Below are 19850 nucleotides of genomic sequence, written 5' to 3'. Positions count from 1 at the left end.
CTCTAATCGGCTTATTAGTGTGATTAACTCTTAACCCTTGATTAAGGATGACTCTTGTCCCTTGATTAATGATAATTCACATTCACTAGGTATCCATTTGACCGATTAGCCGTCGGCAACCTGGTTCGGCCCTTTGGGTGCCGATTGGATGTCGGCAACCTGGTTCGGCCCTTTAGGTGTCGATCGGGTATCGGTCAAATGGTGGCCGAAAGGCCTTGCCAGTACACTTGCCTCCAGCCTTGGGGAAGGTGTACCTTCTTCAAGGGTATAGCGGTTATGATGTAGGAGAAGTTGAAAGGTTAGGGTCATCTTTGCCGTTGGATCGTGTGGATTCATTGGTTTTAGGGTTTTAAAGATTTGAATTTTCCCGCCATTTTCCATGGCTATATATAGCCTTGCGTGGTAGGGCCTCTCACGCGTATCGCTTTCAGCCGAATAGCATCATTTGGGCAAATCCGATACAACAGCACACGCCGAGTGATCGTTTCAATCTCAACTTCCTGGTAAGTTTTATTGGATGGCTACTGCTTCCGAGAGCTCTTCAGCGAGTGGGGTTCGGTCGTCATCGTCCGGGGGGTCGTTGTCTAGGGAGACGTCGTCGCCGAACGGGGACAGGTCTAGCGAGGATGTGAGTACTTCCGAAGAGGCCTCAACCAGCGGTAGTGAGGAGGTGCCGATCCGCGTGAAACGTGTTTCCAATCGGCAAAAGTATGGGCCTTCCGAGGTACCTGGGTACGAGTGGGTCAATGGAGAAGTTACTTCCTACTATTCTCGTTATCAAGATACCACGATGATAACCAATTTATTGGGGTACACCAAGTGTTTGAATTTCGATGCTGGCGAGAGTCCGTATCCGATTGGCGTGCGTGCTTGCCGAAACAACGCATTTCCCGATCTAGATACGGTGTGCTTGGACAAGCAAGCCGATAGGATGGCCTCGTTTTATATTTATGATTGCCTTCTGCGAGATCTTAAGGTAAAACTACCATTCGATGAGTTCACGATGGGAGTGCTCAAGGTTTTGAACGTTGCGCCGACACAACTGCATCCGAACAGCTGGGCCCAACTTCAAGGTTTCAAGCATCTGTGCCTATGTGTTAACATTAGGCCGTCACCCCTACTTTTTCTTTCTTTCTATTCCTCCCGCCCTTCGGATTTGGCCAAATGGGTGTCTCTTAGCCGAGTGGGCTCTCGGCAGCTATTAGATAGCTTTACGTCCTCGTATAAGAATTTTAAAGCGGGATTTTTTCGAGTGACCATTCGTCCGAACGGGAGGCGTTTCTTCTTTGGAGCCGACGACAAGAATTTTTTTCCGCTGTTCTGGACCCTTGCCCCTCGGCCGTACGATGTAGTGCCGAATGAGATGCTCACAGCCGAAGAGCAAAGGGATTTACAATTTTTACTTCAACTTCCTAGGCGCTTGCCGACTAAGTCTTTAATAAACGTAGTTGAATCTTCCCGATGGGAGAACGATTTGATAGGTATGTAACATTCTTGTTTCGGCCTTTAAGTTAATTCCTATTGATGTTTACTTGGTTATTGGTGCAGGAATCATGGTTACGAGTGGTGCCGATGAGTTCAACATCCGCAATCTTTTGGCTGGTCGAATTCAACAAGCTAAGGCCTCGGGGGTTGTGGGCAGTTCGGCGCCTGCCCAAACGCCTCGTCCAGTACAAGATGATCGAAGTCCGCCTACGCCGGAACGAAAGCGCCGAAAGGTGAAGAAGGGGAAAGAGGTTCTTCGGGAGGGGCCGAAACGAAAAAGTAATGAGGAGAGGCCGGAAAAAACCAAGAGATCTAAGCACTTGGCGTCCTCCCCGGGTGGGACAATTATTTGTGTGCCCCCCATGCTGATGTCGAGGGCCTTTCTGAGTGAAGACGTCATTGCCGAATCAGTGGTTCGGTCTAACTCAGTCTCGGATCATGGCCGTGAGTTCTTAGGCCAGTTGGATACCGTGGCGAAATGGAAATATTTCTGCGAGGTGCAGTCTCGGTCATTGGCACTCGCGCACCATCTCTCTATGGAGCCAATCGGCGAGTTGGTTCAACTGAGGCAAAGGGTTGAGGACGCCGATAAGGCCACAGCCGAGGCTATGGCGGCATCTGAAGAAGCATTAGTGAAAAGTCGTCAACTTGCGGCCGAACTTGATGTGCAACGGCGCAACAATGATACTCTTCGGCTGGACATGCAAAAAGCCGCGAACGATGAAAAGCGCCGACTGGAGGAAGCTAAGGCGGAACTGGAGCGAGTAAAAGAGCAAGCCAAGGAGCATATCGTTGCTCAGCATGAAGCTGGGTTTCGCCATGCTCTTCGGCAAGCACAATACTTCGGTCGTTTTAGGGAGGGATTTGAGTTTGACATGTCGAAAGATTTCTATCAAGGGTCTTTCATGTCTTTCCAAGATATGCCCGAGGGGGCCGTCCCTGACAATGACGCGCCGAATGATGACCGCGAGGATGAAGAGACCCTTGATGCTTCGGATGATGAGGCTGAAACCCAATAGGAAGAGCCGAACCAAGTTCAAGAGGGAGAGCCCGAGGTGCAAGATGACGCGGGCAACAACGCCGAAGAGTGATTATGTTGTATGGCAGGCCGATAGAGCCTTTTTAATTTGACTTTAGTGTAGGTTGATTGTAGTGTTGGCCGATAGAGCCTTTTAACATTTGTTAATGACAAGTACTCGTTTTTTGAAGAAACTCAAAATTGGATTGTGTAACTTGCCCTTTTATTTTGATTGTTTGAGTCAAAACCGAATGGGGTCGTTCGGACTTGACGCTTTTTAAGTCAAAATCGAATGAGGTCATTCGGACTTGATGCCTTTTGGAGTCAAGACCGAATGAGGTCATTCGGACTTGATGCCTTTTGAGTCAAAACCGAATGGGGTCATTCGGACTTGACGCTTTTTAAGTCAAAACCGAATGAGGTCATTCAGACTTGATGCTTTTTGGAGTCAAGACCGAATGAGGTCGTTCGGACGCTTTTGGAGTCAAAACCGAACGAGGTCATTCGGACTTGATGCCTTTTGAGTCAAAACCGAATGAGGTCATTCGGACTTGATGCTTTTTGAGTCAAAACCGAATGAGGTCATTCGGACTTGATGCTGAGTCAAAACCGAATGAGGTCATTCAGACTTGATGCTGAGTCAAAACCGAATGAGGTCATTCAGACTTGATGCTTTTTGAGTCAAAACCGAATGAGGTCATTCAGACTTGATGCTTTTTAAGATTTTGAAGGTACATCCTTAGCCGAGTTGGTTACTTGGGAGGGAAACCTTTGTTGAGACTTGGAAGGTACATCCTTAGCCGAGTTGGTTACTCGGGAGGGAAACCTTTGTTGAGACTTGAAGGTACATCCTTAGCCGAGTTGGTTACTCGGGAGGGAAACCTTTGTTGAGACTTGAAGGTACATCCTTAGTCGAGTTGGTTACTCGGGAGGGAAACCTTTGTTGAGATTTGAAGGTACATCCTTAGCTGAGTTGGTTACTCGGGAGGGAAACCTTTGTTGAGAAGGTACATCCTTAGCCGAGTTGGTTACTCGGGAGGGAAACCTTTGTTGAGAAGGTACATCCTTAGCCGAGTTGGTTACTCGGGAGGGAAACCTTTGTTGAGATTTGAAGGTACATCCTTAGCCGAGTTGGTTACTCGGGAGGGAAACCTTTGTTGAGATTTGAAGGTACATCCTTAGCCGAGTTGGTCACTCGGGAGGGAAACCTTTTTAAATTTTTCAACAAGTAGAAGAGTAAGAATAACCACGACATGAATTGCCTTTCATTGATATGTGCCTCGTTAAAAACCTTGTCGGCCAAAACCTCTTTTCACTTTTTTACAAGAGGAGAAAAGATCGATCAAGGAAAAGAGTGCACTCTGTATGTATACAGCAGATACTAACTTTACACAAAACATTGCTAACTAAAATAAGCCTTCAAGTGAGTCGAGTTCCACGTTCTTGGAATGACCTTTCCCGAAAGCTCCTCAAGCTTGTAGGCACCATTTTCTAGAGAGTGACGGATTCTAAACGGGCCGTCCCAGTTGGCTGCCAACTTTCCTTCACGGGGGTTACGCCGGGCCGATCCCTGAACGCGCCATACTAGGTCTCCTTCCTTGAAACATCGCTTTGCCAAGGTGGAATTGAATCGCTTAGTCATCCTTTGCTTGCATGCTTCGGCTATGATACGTGCCTTGTCACGGACCTCATCTATGACATCAATTTCTGCTCTAAGGGACGAGTTGTTGCTTTCTTCGTCGAAATGCAATCGACGGAAAGAAGGTTCACCTACTTCCACAGGTATCATGGCATCAGTGCCGTATGTTAATCGGAATGGGGTTTCCCTTGTTGTGGATTGAGGCGTACATCTATAAGCCCACAAGACTTCTAACAGTTCTTCGGCCCATGCGCCCTTAGAATCTCCCAAGCGCTTTTTCAACTCTGTTAAGATAACCTTATTCGCTGCCTCGGCCTGTCCGTTCGACTGAGGATGTTCAACCGATGTGAATCGGTGCCGAATGCCTAAGTCTTGGATGAACTTGTTCAACTTTTGATCCGTGAATTGAAGACCATTGTCCGTTACAATGGCGTATGGAATGCCGAAACGCGTGACAATATTCTTCCACAAAAACTTCTGCACCATACCAGCTGTGATTGTTGCTAACGGTTCGGCCTCAATCCACTTTGTGAAGTAATCGATTGCGACCAACAGAAATTTGCATTGGCCTTTGGCAAGGGGGAACGGACCGAGGATGTCCATTCCCCATAGTGCGAACGGCCAAGGGGCGCTAATGCTATGTAACTCTTCAGCCGAGGCATGAATAATATTCCCGTGGCGTTGGCATTGTATGCATCGCTTCACAAATTCGGCACAATCAGTTTTAAGAGTTGGCCAATAGTACCCAGCTCTTAACACTTTGGCAGCTAGAGTTCTTCCACCCGAGTGAGAACCACAAATCCCTTCATGGATTTCTCTCAGCACGTAATTTGCTTGTGTTGAATCAATGCATTTTAATAATGGGGTGGAGAAGCCTCTTCGGTATAACTCACCGTTTACGATTGAGTATCGGGCTGCCTGTGTGCGGAGCTTCTTGGCGACGGACTGTTCGGTTGGCTGTTTTCCCAACTCAATATAATCCATTATCTCGGTCATCCAGGTCTGTTGAGGTTCATCAACCGGCATACATTCAAGTGGTTTCACACTAGGGGTTGCGAGGTCAAGATGCAGAGTAGTTCGGAGTTGCCCCGGTTTTCGGCTACTGCTAGCTAGCCGAGCTAACTGATCGGCGCGTTCATTGTGTTCTCTAGGGGTATGCTTGACCTGGACCTCATCGAAAGCGCTTTGTGCATTCCGAAACATATGGTAATATTTCAAAAAGTTAGGGTCTTTCACCTGAAAGTGATCATTAACTTGCTCTGAGACGATTTTTGAATCTGTCCAACACACTACTCGCCGAGCACCAACTTCTTGGGCGAGTCTTAACCCTGCCAGTAATGCCTCGTATTCAGCCTGATTATTGGAGGCCTTGAATGCAAATCGCAGGGATTGTTCGAGTACCAATCCGGATGGTCCTTCGAGGATCACCCCTGCTCCACAACCTTGGTTATTTGAAGACCCATCTACATGCATTGTCCATAGGTCACTTACAAAATGGCCTTTCGGCTGCAACTCGTTCACGAAATCAGCCAAGCATTGAGATTTAATAGGGCCTCGCGCTTCGAAGGTGATGTCGAACTCCGAGAGCTCGATTGACCAAGCCATCATTCGGCCGGCCAACTCTGGCTTGCGCAGTACCTTGGCAATCGGGCAGTCAGTTCGAACCACCACATGATGAGACTGGAAATATTGGCGAAGGCGTCGTGCCGCGTGCACCAACCCTAGCGCCACCTTCTCCAAGAGTTGGTATCTTGTTTCGGCTTCTTGTAGCAGCCGGCTGATAAAATACACAGGCCGTTGCTCGCCGTTTTCCTGCACAATAACGGCACTTATGGCTTCGTTTGATACACACAAGTACACCACTATATCCGCCTGCGGATCGGGTTTAGAGAGAACAGGAGGGGAGCCGAGACGTTGCTTCAACTCCTTGAAGGCCTCTTCACAACCGACGGACCAATCAAACTTCTTAACCTTCTTTAACAAACCGATAATAGGCTTGGCAATCTCGGCGAGACATGGTAAAAATCTTGAAAGAGATGTGAGCCGTCCGGCCAATTTCTGAACCTCCTTGAGGTTTTGGGGACTTCTCATATCAATGACCGCTCGACATTTATCAGGGTTGGCTTCAATGCCCCTCACCGAGAGCATGAAGCCAAGAAATTTTCCACCTGATACGCCAAACACACACTTATCCGGATTGAGCCGCATGTCAAATTTGCGGAGTTGTTGGAATACCTCGGAGAGGTCAGTTATGTGCTGTGTGATGCCTTCGAATTTGACAACCATATCATCGACGTATACCTCCATATTCCTGCCGAGCTGGCGTCGAAAAATCTTGTTCATCAATCTCTGATAAGTTGCTCCTGCGTTCTTTAATCTGAAAGGCATTACTCTATAACAATAATTAGCTGTGTCAGTGATGAAAGCCGTCTTTTCTTCATCACAGGGATGCATTCGGATTTGGTTATATCCCGAATAGGCGTCAAGGAAAGAGAGGACCTTATGACCCGATGCACCATCAACCAACCGATCGATGTTCGGGAGTGGGTAAGCATCTTTTGGGCATGCCTTGTTGAGATTCGTATAGTCAGTGCACATTCTCCACTTGCCGTTTGACTTTTTTACTATGACTACATTTGCCAACCACGTAGTGTACTGAATTTCCCGGATAAACCTGGCCTCAAGTAACTTTGTCACTTCGGTTTCAACCGCCACTTTTCGATCGGTTCCCATTTTTCTTTTGCGTTGAGCAACCGGTCGTGCTTCTGCACATATTGACAATTTGTGACACATAACATTCGGATCTATGCCAGGCATGTCGGATGGTGTCCATGCAAACAGGTCCTTGTTCCGATTGATCACAAGGCTCAAGGCTGAGTGATCTTCCTTGGACATATCGGCGCCGATGTATGTGACTTGGGTTGGAAGTATGCCGAGTTGTAGCTGGATCTTCTCATCAATCGGTTCGACGCGCTCTTCGTCATTCATTCTCGGATCGAGATCCCATGCTTCAGATTCGCCTGATGCCGAAGGGGTTACAGCATGAACTCTCTTGGATTTTTGTTGCCTTTCTTCTACGGGAGATACGCGTAGACTGGCAAAATAGCATTCTCGAGCAGCCTTCTGATCGGCATGGATTGTAAGGATCTGCCCCTTGTTGGATGGGAACTTCATTGCTAAGTGCGGTGTCTAGACAATTGCACCTAGCATGTTCAACGATGGTCGTCCGAGGAGGATGTTGTAGGAGGTGTTAGCATCAACCACGATATATTTTATCTGAATTTCCCTGCTTTCCTGTTCGTCAAAATAAAAGCGGGTGAGAAGTTTAATGTATCCTTTGGTGCTTACCCTTTCACCTGCAAAACCGACTAGTGGATCATCATAAGGGATTAACTCCTTTTCCGAAATACCCAACTGTTTGAAGGTATTCCAATATAGGATATCCGCCGAACTGCCCTGGTCAATCAGTGTTTTCTTGACGATGCAATTGTGAATTTCTACACTGATCACCATTGGATCATCCTGCACGGGGTCGATGCCTTGAAAGTCGGCATCAGTGAAGGTTATGGTTGGTAATCTTCGTGAGTGTTATCTTTCAACAGCGTGAACCGACCGAATAGCGCGCAAGTGTCTCTTTTGTGCTGAGGAGGTCGAACCACCCCCGGCAAATCCTCCTGCGATTGTATTAATCACCCTCCTTTGAACGGCCGAGGGATCGTCCTTCCTATCGCGAGACCTGCTTCGGCCTCTCCGTGTCCTTTCTGAGCTATCATGCCGATGCCGATCCTGGTGTCGCGGTTGATATGCTGAGCGAGGTCGAGATGAGCCTGACCGATCGACGAAGCTGTGAAGCTGTCCCTGCTTGATCAAATCTTCTATTTTATCTTTAAAGGCAACACACTCTTCGGTAGAATGTCCACGGTTACAGTGGTATCTGCAAGACTTGCTGGTATCGGCTCGTGGTGGGGTAGAGGCCCTCTTCGGGATTGTTAGCACTTCAGATGTCAGGGCTTGCTCTAACACCGTTGCCCTGCTGGCGTTCAGGGGGGTGTAATGAGAGTATTTCAGACCTCGAGTGGGTTGGTCTCACAGTGTTATGTCTTTGCCTTTCCCCCTGAATGGTGGTTCCGATTGCTTTTCGGCCTTGCCCCCTGATTCGGCACGGGCCTGATTGCGGTATTCGGCCAACTCTTCCATTTGCATATACTTGTCGGCTCTCCTTCGTAAGTCGTTCATGTCCGAAGGAGGTTTTTTACAAATGCTATTAACGAACGGCCCTGGCTTCAGTGCCGTTGTGAGGTGATGGAGTGCTACGGCCGGGTTGAGGTCTCTGATTTCCAATGCTGTTTTGTTAAAACGATCGATGAAGGTCCGAAGGGATTGCTTCTTGTCCTGCCGAAGGCTTACCAATGAAAGAGAGGTCAAACTGTGGGGACGGCTAGTTGCGAACTGGATGGTAAACTGTGATGACAAGGTGTTGAATGAGTCGATTGAGTTAGGAGGTAGCCGAGTGAACCAACTCAAAGCCCTGCCTTTGAGAGACGTTGGAAAGATCCGACACAAAGCCGCATCATCCGTGGTGCTCAAGGTCACCTGCGTGAGAAAAACATCAAGGTGCTCATCAGGGTCAGTTGTACCGTCATATTTATCAATCGACAAAGACTTCCAATTATCCATCAAAGGTAACTGCATGATAGACGGTGTAAACGGGTGTCGGTGTGATCCCACTGTTGCTACGTCGGTTGGACGTCCAACAGTAGGAAGGGCCGACTGGAACTTTTCAGGTGCAGCAGCCGAAGCGGGAAGGGCCGAGGTACGGAAGTCATGAGAGTGATAGGATCCTTGTGTTTGAGTATTGGTGGGCTGGGTAGGTTTCCATGAGGGATCCTGATTTTTTAACGCCTCGTTTTCAGCTCTCAAGGCCGAAAGTTCCTTTGCATCCCTCTCCCGCTGTTGTTTCATTGCGGCCATCTCCTGCCTGAGCAGACGCACGGCCTCGGAGAGATCAGTTTCGTCTTCAACTTCTACGTGTTCCTCCTCCTCGGTTTGGTGATTTTCTGTGTTCATTCTCCTTGTCTTCGTCATTGCCTTGTTCGTCGAACTTCACAAGTATCTCGGTTCGGCCCCACGGTGGGCGCCAAAATGTACCTGCCGAAGGGTACACTAGTAATCTTCTCGTGTTCTGAGGGCCGAACGAGAGCTCCGATCGAATACTCCGGTGATGGGGAGGTACCTGCAAAAGGCACTCTGATGCTCAAGTCAGGACAAAGCACAAATATCGATAGCAATTAATGAACAGTGACGTTACCTTGTGACATGAGCTATTTATATTGACCTTTATGGGCCCGGATTCCCATGGGCCCTGCACAAGATTACCATATTAGGTAATACGCCTCTAATCGGCTTATTAGTGTGATTAACTCTTAACCCTTGATTAAGGATGACTCTTGTCCCTTGATTAATGATAATTCACATTCACTAGGTATCCATTTGACCGATCAGCCGTCGGCAACCTGGTTCGGCCCTTTGGGTGCCGATTGGATGTCGGCAACCTGGTTCGGCCCTTTAGGTGCCGATCGGGTATCGGTCAAATGGTGGCCGAAAGGCCTTGCCAGTACAGTGAGTAAGAATATATTGTACACCTTCACACACAGGATAAAATTTCTAAATTTTTTACTGAAATTATTTTTTTTTAAAATTACCCAAAGAAAAAACACGTATTACGATGACTGACGCAGCTGCTGTCACTTTTAGAACGGGCCGTTCAGAAACCAGAATGGCCCGTTCTAGATGAAAAAATAACACAGGAGCAATGCACCAGAACAGGCCGTTCTAGAAGAAAAAAACACGTGATGATTACACCAGAACGGGCCGTTCCGAAATCAGAACGGCCCGTTCCAGATATAAAATTACATATGATTACTTAAACCAGAACGGGCCGTTCTGAATTCGGAACGGCCCGTTCTGACTACATATTTGACATAAGCACTTTTTTTTAAGCAAATTTTTTTTTTCATTCTACTAAATTACATTTAAAATTTAAGTATAGTTTTTCAATTGAGCGATATATGAAACCCCTTCCTCAATGACATCAAGCATCCTATGAATAAAGGCCAAAACTAGGCCTAATAAACTTAAAACTCAAAAAGTCTTATACTAAGGCCAATAATACAAGACCAAACAATATAAACTCCTATACTACCAAATATATGAGAAAGGTGGTCATCTATGTAAAGTCCAAGTAAAGAGAACCTTAGGCCCATCAAACCCATTGGGCTCACTAAGCTCAAAAGCAATCAAAAGTCTAAAGGCCCATGAAGTCCAAAGCTAGGCCCAATAAGCTTAAAACCCAAAAAGTCTTATACTTAGGCCCATAATACAAGACCAAACAATATAAAATCCTATACTAAAGCCCAAGTAAAGAGAACCTTAGGCCCACCAAACCCATTGGGCTCACTAAACTCAAAAGCAATCAAAAGTCTAAAGGTCCAAGAAGCCCAAAATTAGGTCCAATAAGCTTAAAACCCAAAAAGTCATATACTAAGGCCCATAATACAAGACCAAACAATATAAACTCCTATACTACCAAATATATGAGAAAGGTGGTCATCTATTAAAACCCAAGTAAAGAGAACTTTAGGCCCATCAAACCCATTGGGCTCACTAAGCTCAAAAGTAATTAAAAGTCCAAAGGCCCATGAAGTCCAAAACTAGGCCCAATTAGCTTAAAACCCAAAAAGTCTTATACTAAGGCCCATAATACAAGACCAAACAATATAAACTCCTATACTACCAAATATATGAGAAAGGTGGTCATCCATGTAAAGCCCAAGTAAAGAGAACCTTAGGCCCACCAAATCCATTGGGCTCACTAACCTCAGAAGCAAACAAAACCTCAAAGGCCCTTGAACTCCAAAACTAGGCCCAATAAGCTTAAAATCTAAAAAGTCTTATACTAAGGCCCATAATACAAGACCAAACAATATAAATTCCTATACTACCAAATATATGAGAAAGGTGGTCATCTATATAAAGCCCAAGTAAAGAGAACCTTAGGCCCACCAAACCCATCAGGCTCACTAAGCTCAAAAGTAATCAAAAGTCAAAGGCCCGTGAAGCCCAAAGCTAGGCCCAATAAGCTTAAAACCCAAAAAGTCTTATACTTAGGCCCATAATACAAGACCAAACAATATAAACTCCTATACTACCAAATATATGAGAAAGGTGGTCATCTATGTAAAGACCAAGTAAAGAGAACCTTAGGCCCACCAAACCCATTGGGCTCACTAAGCTCAAAAGCAATCAAAAGTCCAAAGGTCCATGAAGCCCAAAACTAGGCCCAATAAGCATAAAAGCAATTAAACTAATGTAAATCAAATTCAAAAATATTTGGTAACATCATTTTTTAAGAGGAAAATATCGAGATATAAAAGTAAAACTAAAATTTTTTTGCAATAATTTATATGAGAGAAAATTATATTTATAATAGAAAATTTTGTTTGGTGTTATTTTCTAATTATAATTAGAAATTTACGCATATAACTAATGTAAACCTCTAATTCTAATAGAAAAATATTATCAATTGAAAAACTATACTTAAATTTTAAATATAATTTAGTAGAATGAAAAAAATATATTATTTTGTTTAAAAAAAAAGTGCTTATGTCAAATATGAGTTAGAACGGGCCGTTCCGATTTCAGAACGGCCCGTTCTGGTTTAAGTAATGATATGTCATTTTTGAATCTGGAACGGGCCGTTCTGATTTCGGAACGGCCCGTTCTAGTCCAGTCATCACGTGTTTTTTTTTCTTCTGGAACGGTCCGTTCTGGTGCATTATTCATGTGTTATTTTTTCATTCAGAACGGGATCAGAACGGCCCGTTCCGAAATTGACAGCAGCTCCATCAGTGCTCCGTAACACGTGTTTTTTTTGTGGGTAATTTAAAAAAAAATATTCAGTAAAAAATTCAAAATTTTAATCCAGTGTGATAAGGTGCATTGGTAAACAGTAAGCTTAGATGCATCTAGTGGTAATTGTTCATGGTGTACCCATACACCACTTGTTTTGATAGTCCATCCAAGAATTTACCATTGGATTGCATTTCAACGTTAAGATAAGAAAATTGTCAAAAAAGTATTTGTTCTATGTATACTTTTTTTTTCTCACAAAATAATAAATGAAAATATAGAAAGGGTATTTTAATTAAAGTCTTTTGTATTAGAATCAACTGAAAGGTTAGGTATCTACTTTACTTTACATGTTATTTGTATATAATTATATAATTATTTTTAAAATGTAATAAATACCATATAAAAGAAGTAGTTAAATTTGATTCAAACTATTCTATGAACACCTTTATTTTTTATCATCCAATTTTTAAATTCCAGAATTTTATCACTCGACTGTCCAGGTCAGAATCTGACCTGACCCCTCTATTGGCGATTGACCGACTATAACCTTGATCAGCTCCCTCGTTAAGAGACACTCGGTCAATATCCGACTGTGAACCACAAAAGCCAGGCCTCAAGCCCTCTCGCCTTATAGGCTCAGGGCTGGAAGGCAAGTGGACTATCCAGGTCAGAATCTGACCTGATCTCTCTACCGCGATTGACCGACTATAACCTTGATCGGCTCCCTCACTAAGAGTCAATCGGCCAATATCCGACTTGGCATCTCCGCGTAAGCCGAGTCGGTCGCGATCCGACCCTACTTGCCTATAAGTGGGGTACTCGGCCAATACCCGATTATACCCTCAATATGGATCTGATCGGCCAGGGCCCGATCCGATTTGCCTGTATGGAAGCTATCCGATAGCGAGGGCAAGGTCCAACCATCACTCACCAAGTATGTTTCCGATAAGAACGGTCAAGGAAATCCCCTTACTCTCGGGGCCCATGAGGCCCATGAACGAGAAACTATAAAACCCAAAACCCTGGAGTTGAGAGGGCATATTACACTTTTGAATACTCTGGCTTTGAGGCTTGACCTAGGAAGAAACCCTAGTCTACCCTTTGGCCAGAAAATTTTGGCGCCCATCGTGGGGCTACGGTGAAACTTTTCCTACTCCCCGACGGAACCCAAGATCCTAGTCAGCATTTGACGGACTTTCGAGCACAAATGTTGATTTGTGGTGGGAGCATGGAAATTCGCTGCAAGCTGTTCATGGGCATGCTCAAAAAAGCAGCCCTTGATTGGTTTATTGGTCTTCCCAACCGATCAATCACCGACTTCGACGTCTTCAGTCGGCTTTTCATGGAACAGTTTGCCGCTAACAAGAAGAAACCACCGATCACATCAGACTTGTTCGATCTCAAACAACAACGCGAGGAGTAGTTGAAGGACTTTCTGCAAAGGTTCAATGAGGTCGCATTGAGGATAACGTCCTTGGATGAAAGGATGGCAGTCATCGCATTCCATAAGGGTCTGAGGTCTGGAGCTTTCGACATCGCGCTTGAAAGAACGAATTGCCAAACGATGTCAGAGGTGAGAGCTTTTGCCCTGACTCACATCAAGACTGAGGAAGGACAAATCTATAAAAAAAGCAGCTGAAAGCCGAGAAGCGGGAGGTAGCAATAAGGAGAGCAACAAACATCTCCGACCGCGTTCATATTGGAGTAAGCGACGTGACCGTTATAATAGGAGGAAGGCTCATCGGATAGGCGACACAGGCATACGCAGGATGACACAAAGAGGGATCGACATAGAGAAAGGACCCCCCGCAAGGACCCTCCGACAAAGGAGTTGGAAGTCCATCAACAAGCGATTCATGGGGATTTCAATACAGTGGCAGGGGGATTTGCGAGAGGATGCGTCACCTCAGCTGCTCGAAAAAGGTACACACGTTCTGTCCTGTCAATGTCGGAATTTTGACGATCCCTCCAACCCATGATTTCCTTCTCAGATGTCGACTACGAAGGAGTGGCCCCTCATGAGGATGACCCTATTGTCATCTCAACGATAGTGATGGGCTATAATGTCAAGCGTGTTCTGGTCGACTAGGGAAGTTCGACCGATATCCTATTTTGGGAAGCCTTCGTGGGAATGAAGATCCCCAATGACCGACTAGTACCCTACACGGGAACCCTAGTATGTTTTGCGGGAGATCAAGTTATGGCTAGAGGGTACGCCGATTTAGAAACAACCTTTGGTTAGGGCTCGCAAATGAAAACGGTGACTATTCGATATTTGGTGGTGAATGCTCAGTCCTCCTACAACATACTCGTCGACAGACCTACATTGAACAAACTGGGAGCCATTGTGTCCACATCGCATCTGAAGGTGAAGTACCCGTTACCGAATGGGGATGTCGGAGTTCTCAGAGTAGATCAAGAGGTCGCTGTCGCAACCCGAATTTTTTCGATCTCGCGACCTATGGTTTAGACATCCTTTTAAAGATCTCATCAATTAAGGAATGCCCGGACACCAGACTAATCCTAAATTGATGGTTTTGAAAATAAGTTCTATGGAGTCGCCACCAATGTTTTACTCAAAAAATTGGAAAAAGAAAAGGCTTTTAAAAACCCAATAATGGCCTTGATAACCAAAATTGGGTTCGGGGGTCGATTACGAGTAGGGAAGGTATTAAGCACCCCTACAACGTCCTCAATTGGTACCCTATGATGAAGTTTAGTGTTATAAACAATAATAATATAAATATAAAATCCCCTTTTATTAATAACTATTTACATGCTTGAAATTTAAATTATACAATTGACCTTAAAATATCTACATGATTGCAATTATTATAACAATTTTTATCAAAAATAAGAAACAAAAGAGAGAGAAGAAGATTTGATGGAAATACCTCGTATCAAGCTTTGTTAATGGAGATTCTAGGTGCTTTGTGGCAACCTTTCACACTACAATACCTCACAAAATCTCAAGAAATACAAGAGAGAGAAAGAGAGAAAAAAAAAGAGAGAAAAAGAGAGAAATTTCAAGTTCTGGACGAAATTTGGAGTCCCTTCAGAAATGTGCCAAAGCTGCCTATTTATAGGCTTCAGAGAGGGTCTAGAACGACCCGTTCTGGATTTGGCCGTTACATGTTAATTTAGTGTATTGGAACGGACCGTTCTGAAATCGGAACGGCTCGTTCCAGAGGCGCGTTTAACACATAAATGCCATTCTGGAACGGCCCGTTCCAAATGTATGTTTCAGCCTTCTTTAAAGAGCCTGGAACGGCCCGTTCCGATTTTGGAACGACCCATTCCAGTTTAGGGTTTTAGGCCCTTTTAGAAACTTGGAACGGCCCGTTCCGATTTTGGAACAGCCCGTTCCAGTCTTCTAAAAATTAGCTTGTTTGGGCTTTTGGGCCCTCTAAAGTCCTGTCCCGTTGTTTGCATGCCCCCCGGACGAAATTGGGTGTCTACAGCTGCCCCTCTTTACTTGTCCTTTGGAATAGTAACGTGTTGCTTTTCCACAGGCAAGTAAAGACGTAGACATTTCGTCCAGGTCTTCTCTTCGTCTCTTTGGTGTTGGTGCTTCTGCGCTGTTTCCCTTAGATAGGTGCATTTGTTCGTATCCTCACCCTTTAGAGCAGTTGTGTACTCTATTGAGTAACAAGGCTGACAAACTGTACACCTGGTCTTCAGCCGGCCCATTCTAAAGGTAGCTAACCTTCTTTGTTGTTGTAGTATTTTCGTAGCCTCTGCAGGCCGTAGTATTTTCGTAGCCTCTGCAGGCCGTAGTATTTTCGTAGCCTCTTCAGGCTGTAGTATTTTCATAGCCTCTCCAGGTCGTAGTACTTTCATAGCCTCTCCAGGCCGTAGTACTTTCATAGCCTCTCCAGGCCGTAGTATTTTCGTAGCCTCTCCAGGCCGTAGTATTTTCATAGCCTCTCCAGGCCGTAGTGTTTTCATAGCCTCTCCAGGCCGTAGTGTTTTCATAGCCTCTACAGGCCGTAGTATTTTCATAGCCTCTACAGGCCGTCTGCTGGTGATGATGATGTGATTGCCCCTTGACGAGGATTGTTGGTAAGTGGTGCCCTTGTGTTGGTGGGCAAAGGAGTAGATGGTTGATAGAGATTCTAGTGTTGCCCCTGCCATGTGAGTATTGTGATGCCTCTCCAGGCGTTTGTTTGTGGTAGGTTTTTCTGGATTTCATTTTTTTTAGCTTCGGCTCTTTCATGTTTGAAGCTTGCCTTTTTTCTCATGTCTTTGTTTTGCTCTTTTGTTGGGATGCAAGAAAATAAAAAATGCTGGATGCTTATTCATGCAAGATTTTATTTATTTATTTATTTTATGAATAATCCCCCTTGGATAGAGAAAGTTCTCTAAGTGTGTGAAATGCTTTTGGGTGTATGCAATGCATGTTGGTTTTAACTTTTTTTTTTTTTAGAAGGTGGCTTCCCTTTTCTCCTTCTCACGAATAAATTGCTTTGCTTGATGCACGACATTTAGTTGTATTGGTCGTTTGATGTATTGAACCATCTTGGGACTTTCTCTTTTCTTTTTTTTTTTTCTTTTTTTTTTTGCTTAGAAACCCTAATTTTTGCCTAGGATGTATCCTAGCGGGTATTTTTTGCTCTTTTCATTTGCCATAATTTTTGCCTAGGACGCCCTTTACGGGTTTTCATCCCAGCGGGTCATCTTCATTTTTTTTTGTACTTGTTTAAATTTTGACAACCATCAACAATATACATCATTAGGATTGGACAAGACAGAAAGGAAAGGAAAAGATGATTTAGAATGAATGGTTAATGGAGGTAGGATGATTTAGAGTGAATGAGTAGTGGAGGTAGGATGATTTAAAACATTTCCTTGGATAATTATTATAATCATTCTCCTAATTATCTTGAACTACATATCTGAGTCTCAGGCAGAGTCTTCGCAGAATTTGGTCCCTTGTAGAAGTGTTCAAGCTGCCTTTTAGCTTTCAACTATGAGAATCATCACTTGCTATTTTTATCCTTTTTAGATTCCTAATTTTTGCCTAGGACGTGTCCTAGCGGGAACCCCTTTTTTTGTTTTTTTTTTTTGCCTAAGATGCCCTTTGCGGGTTTTCATCCTAGTAGTATTTTGCAAGTGATATTATTTTTTGGAATAACACTTCTTTGACAAAATCTCCTGTCATCCGTGTTTGGGAGGACCAACGTCTTTGCTGATTAACACTGCCCCCATTCTCGTATACCAAGGAGAAAGATGTTGCCCCAAACTACGAGTGTTGAGAGAGTTCTTTCATGAGCCGAGATTTGTTCTTCCTTTGTCGGCCAAATTGAGCGAAAGTTATTTTTGCAAGACTCTTCTTGTGCAATGAGAATCTTGTGTAAGACTCTTCTGATCACTTTCTTATTTTTTGTGTTTCAAAGAGATGATCTTCCTATCTACCTTAGACTCAGATAATGCGTTGTAGATGTTCGAAGCTTTGATTAATTTTATTATCTTCGGTCATGTTTTTTTTTTGTGATTGATTTTAGAATTTAATATGTGGGAAGAGGGGAAAAGAATAAACACAAGAGATTTATGAAAATGACGCATATTATTGATGAATGTAAAAACTTATACAAACCCTTATTTTGTTTGAACTCATGACCTTGAGTGAATGACATGAGTTGAATTTAAAGCAAATTTTTTTTTTTGAAAAAGAAAGAAAGCCCCCTTCTTTAGTAATTTCTCAATTTTATACTCCAAGGTCATTCCTCGTCATGCTTGTGCAGTGGGTGCTTGTCGATGCTAGGTGCGTCGGTGTCAAATTTCAACCATCCAGCATCTATAAGTCCTTGCACACGGAATTGTAGGGTCTTGCACCGTTCCACCGAGTGCCCCGGAGTGTTAGTGTGATAGTCACACCTTTCCTCAGGTTTGTACCATGGCGGGTAAGGAGGGTTCATCTTCTTTGTTGGAGGAAGTCAGACTAACATCGAAGGCTCTAGGAGTTGAGGTAGTAGCTTTGTGTATGTGATGAGGATTTTGTCTACTACTTTGTCGTCTCTAGGCTTTGACTGTGGTGTGGCTTGACTTTTTGGAGTAGAGATGACGGCGTGGACCCCTTCTTCCCTCTTCTTTTCATAGACTTTCCTGGGGTCATAACTTGTCGGAGCCTTCCCTATCTTCCCGCTTTTTAAGCCTTGCTCAACCCTTTCACCTATGGTGACTATGTCGGCAAAAAAGGTTGACGTGTTCCCTATCATCTTGTCATAATAGAGTCCACTTAGAGAGTCAATGAACATTGTCACCATCTCTTTGTCAGATAATGAAGGCTTTATTTGCGCAGCCAATTCTCTCCATCTTTGTGCATAGGTTTTGAAGGACTCATCGCCCCTCTTGCTTATGCTTTGTAAATCAGACCTATCAGGAATTAGGTCAATGTTATACTTGTATTGATGGAGAAAAGCATCGGCTAGCTGTTTCCATGTCTGGATCTTCCCTCCATCCAGCTGCATGTACCAGTTAAGAGCAACATCTGAAAGGCTTTCCTGAAAATAGTGTATCAGGAGCTTTTCATTGCCCACGTAGGCTGCCATCTTCCTACAGTACATTGTCAGATGTCCTTTTGGACAACTAGCCCCAGTGTACTTCTGAAAGTCATGGATTTTGAATTTGGCAGGGAATTGGATGTCCTGCACTAGGCACATATCTGCAGCCTCTTGAATGTCAAAATTGTGGCCTTCCATAACTCTCAGTCTTTCTTCCAAGGCGTTCAGATGATCTTTGGAAGTGTCACCAACATTTCTAGTACTATTGTCGTGCTGCAATTTGTTCATGGCCTCAAGCATTCTAGCCATTTGTTCCTTGAGCTGTCCGAGCTCCTCATTGAGGACACGATTTCTTTCCTCTAGGTCTTCCATAACTTTTATCTTTTGAGCTCGTGTGAGTACGGAATGTTGAAAAGCCACCTTTAAGGGACAAGATAATTTCTTATCAAGCTTATTTAAATGATAATGCATGAAGGGAGTTTCTATCAAAGACTTGATGACTCATCCTTATCGAGAGGTGAGTTATCGGTGTTCCTCTTCATAATATTTTATGAAGTGACAGAGGTCACACTGATTTCTCGTCTTTGATACAAATCCCTTTGTGATCCTAGATATATGATATGCATGTTCTTTTTTTATTTATTATTTATTAATTTTTTTATTTTGTAGAAAATGCATGATGTCCCCTTTTTTTTTTTTTAAAAGAAGGAATGTATGCTTCTCACAAATCTTATTTTCACACTAGGTTTTCTCTCACATGATAATGCATTTTTTTATTTTTGTGTTTTTCTTTACCTTAGGGGAATTATAAAAGAAATAAATGAATGATTTGAATAGACAAAATGCAACAACCATATGCTCATACAATCCACAAACATTCATGTATACATCCATGGTCTGTGGTCCCTGTTAAGAAAAGTGCATTGTATAAGGCGGTTCTAATTATCCTCACTTTGGTCTTAAGGCCCCCAAGGTGCCCCCATTATAGGGACCCAGTATCTCTGTTGCCGTCACCTGGCAAACTCTAAGGTCTGTCGCAGTATTTCGGGCTAGAGTAATCGGTTATCACCTTGAGTGTGATTTCCGACAAGGCTCGCAGGCTCCAAGGCCAAACTTGGTGATGGAGTTCACTTGGAGAAGATTGATGATCTTCAAGTTCTCCATCCTTAGGACCGTGAATTTTCTTGAGGTCTTGACTTCAATGACTCTTTGAAGCTCCTTGAAGTATTCTTCAATGGAGAAGAAGTCTTGGAAGTAGGTTCGGTTTTCCTTAAGCTTGATGTAGAAGCTTGAG

General features: G+C 44.0%; 1 protein-coding gene across 1 annotated transcript; it reads right to left on the bottom strand.

Annotated features, from left to right (window-relative positions):
- Window positions 1-7331: 7331 nt before the first annotated feature.
- Window positions 7332-9227, bottom strand: LOC145950286 (uncharacterized). Its single transcript, XM_083061368.1, has 4 exons — window positions 8233-9227; window positions 7975-8172; window positions 7491-7719; window positions 7332-7436 (listed from the first exon to the last, which is right to left on the bottom strand). The coding sequence occupies exons 1-4, from the start codon at window positions 9225-9227 to the stop codon at window positions 7332-7334; spliced, it is 1527 nt and encodes a 508-aa protein (XP_082917494.1).
- Window positions 9228-19850: the final 10623 nt, after the last annotated feature.

Source organism: Cajanus cajan, chromosome 8 (genome assembly GCF_000230855.2).
Source record: "Cajanus cajan strain Asha chromosome 8, NIPB_CcT2T_4, whole genome shotgun sequence".
NCBI lineage: Eukaryota > Viridiplantae > Streptophyta > Magnoliopsida > Fabales > Fabaceae > Cajanus > Cajanus cajan.
This window is presented reverse-complemented; position numbering and strand designations above follow the sequence as displayed.

What these genes read in the sequence shown, in the direction of transcription:
- LOC145950286 (XM_083061368.1), bottom strand. Translation starts at nt 9,227, where the DNA reads ATGACGAAGACAAGGAGAATGAACACAGAAAATCACCAAACCGAGGAG. An exon ending in CTTCACAGCTTCGTCGATCG is followed by an intron (nt 7,720 to 7,974) that starts GTCAGGCTCATC and finishes ACACTCACGAAG; the next exon opens with ATTACCAACCATAACCTTCA. An exon ending in TCGGTTTTGCAGGTGAAAGG is followed by an intron (nt 7,437 to 7,490) that starts GTAAGCACCAAA and finishes TTTGACGAACAG; the next exon opens with GAAAGCAGGGAAATTCAGAT.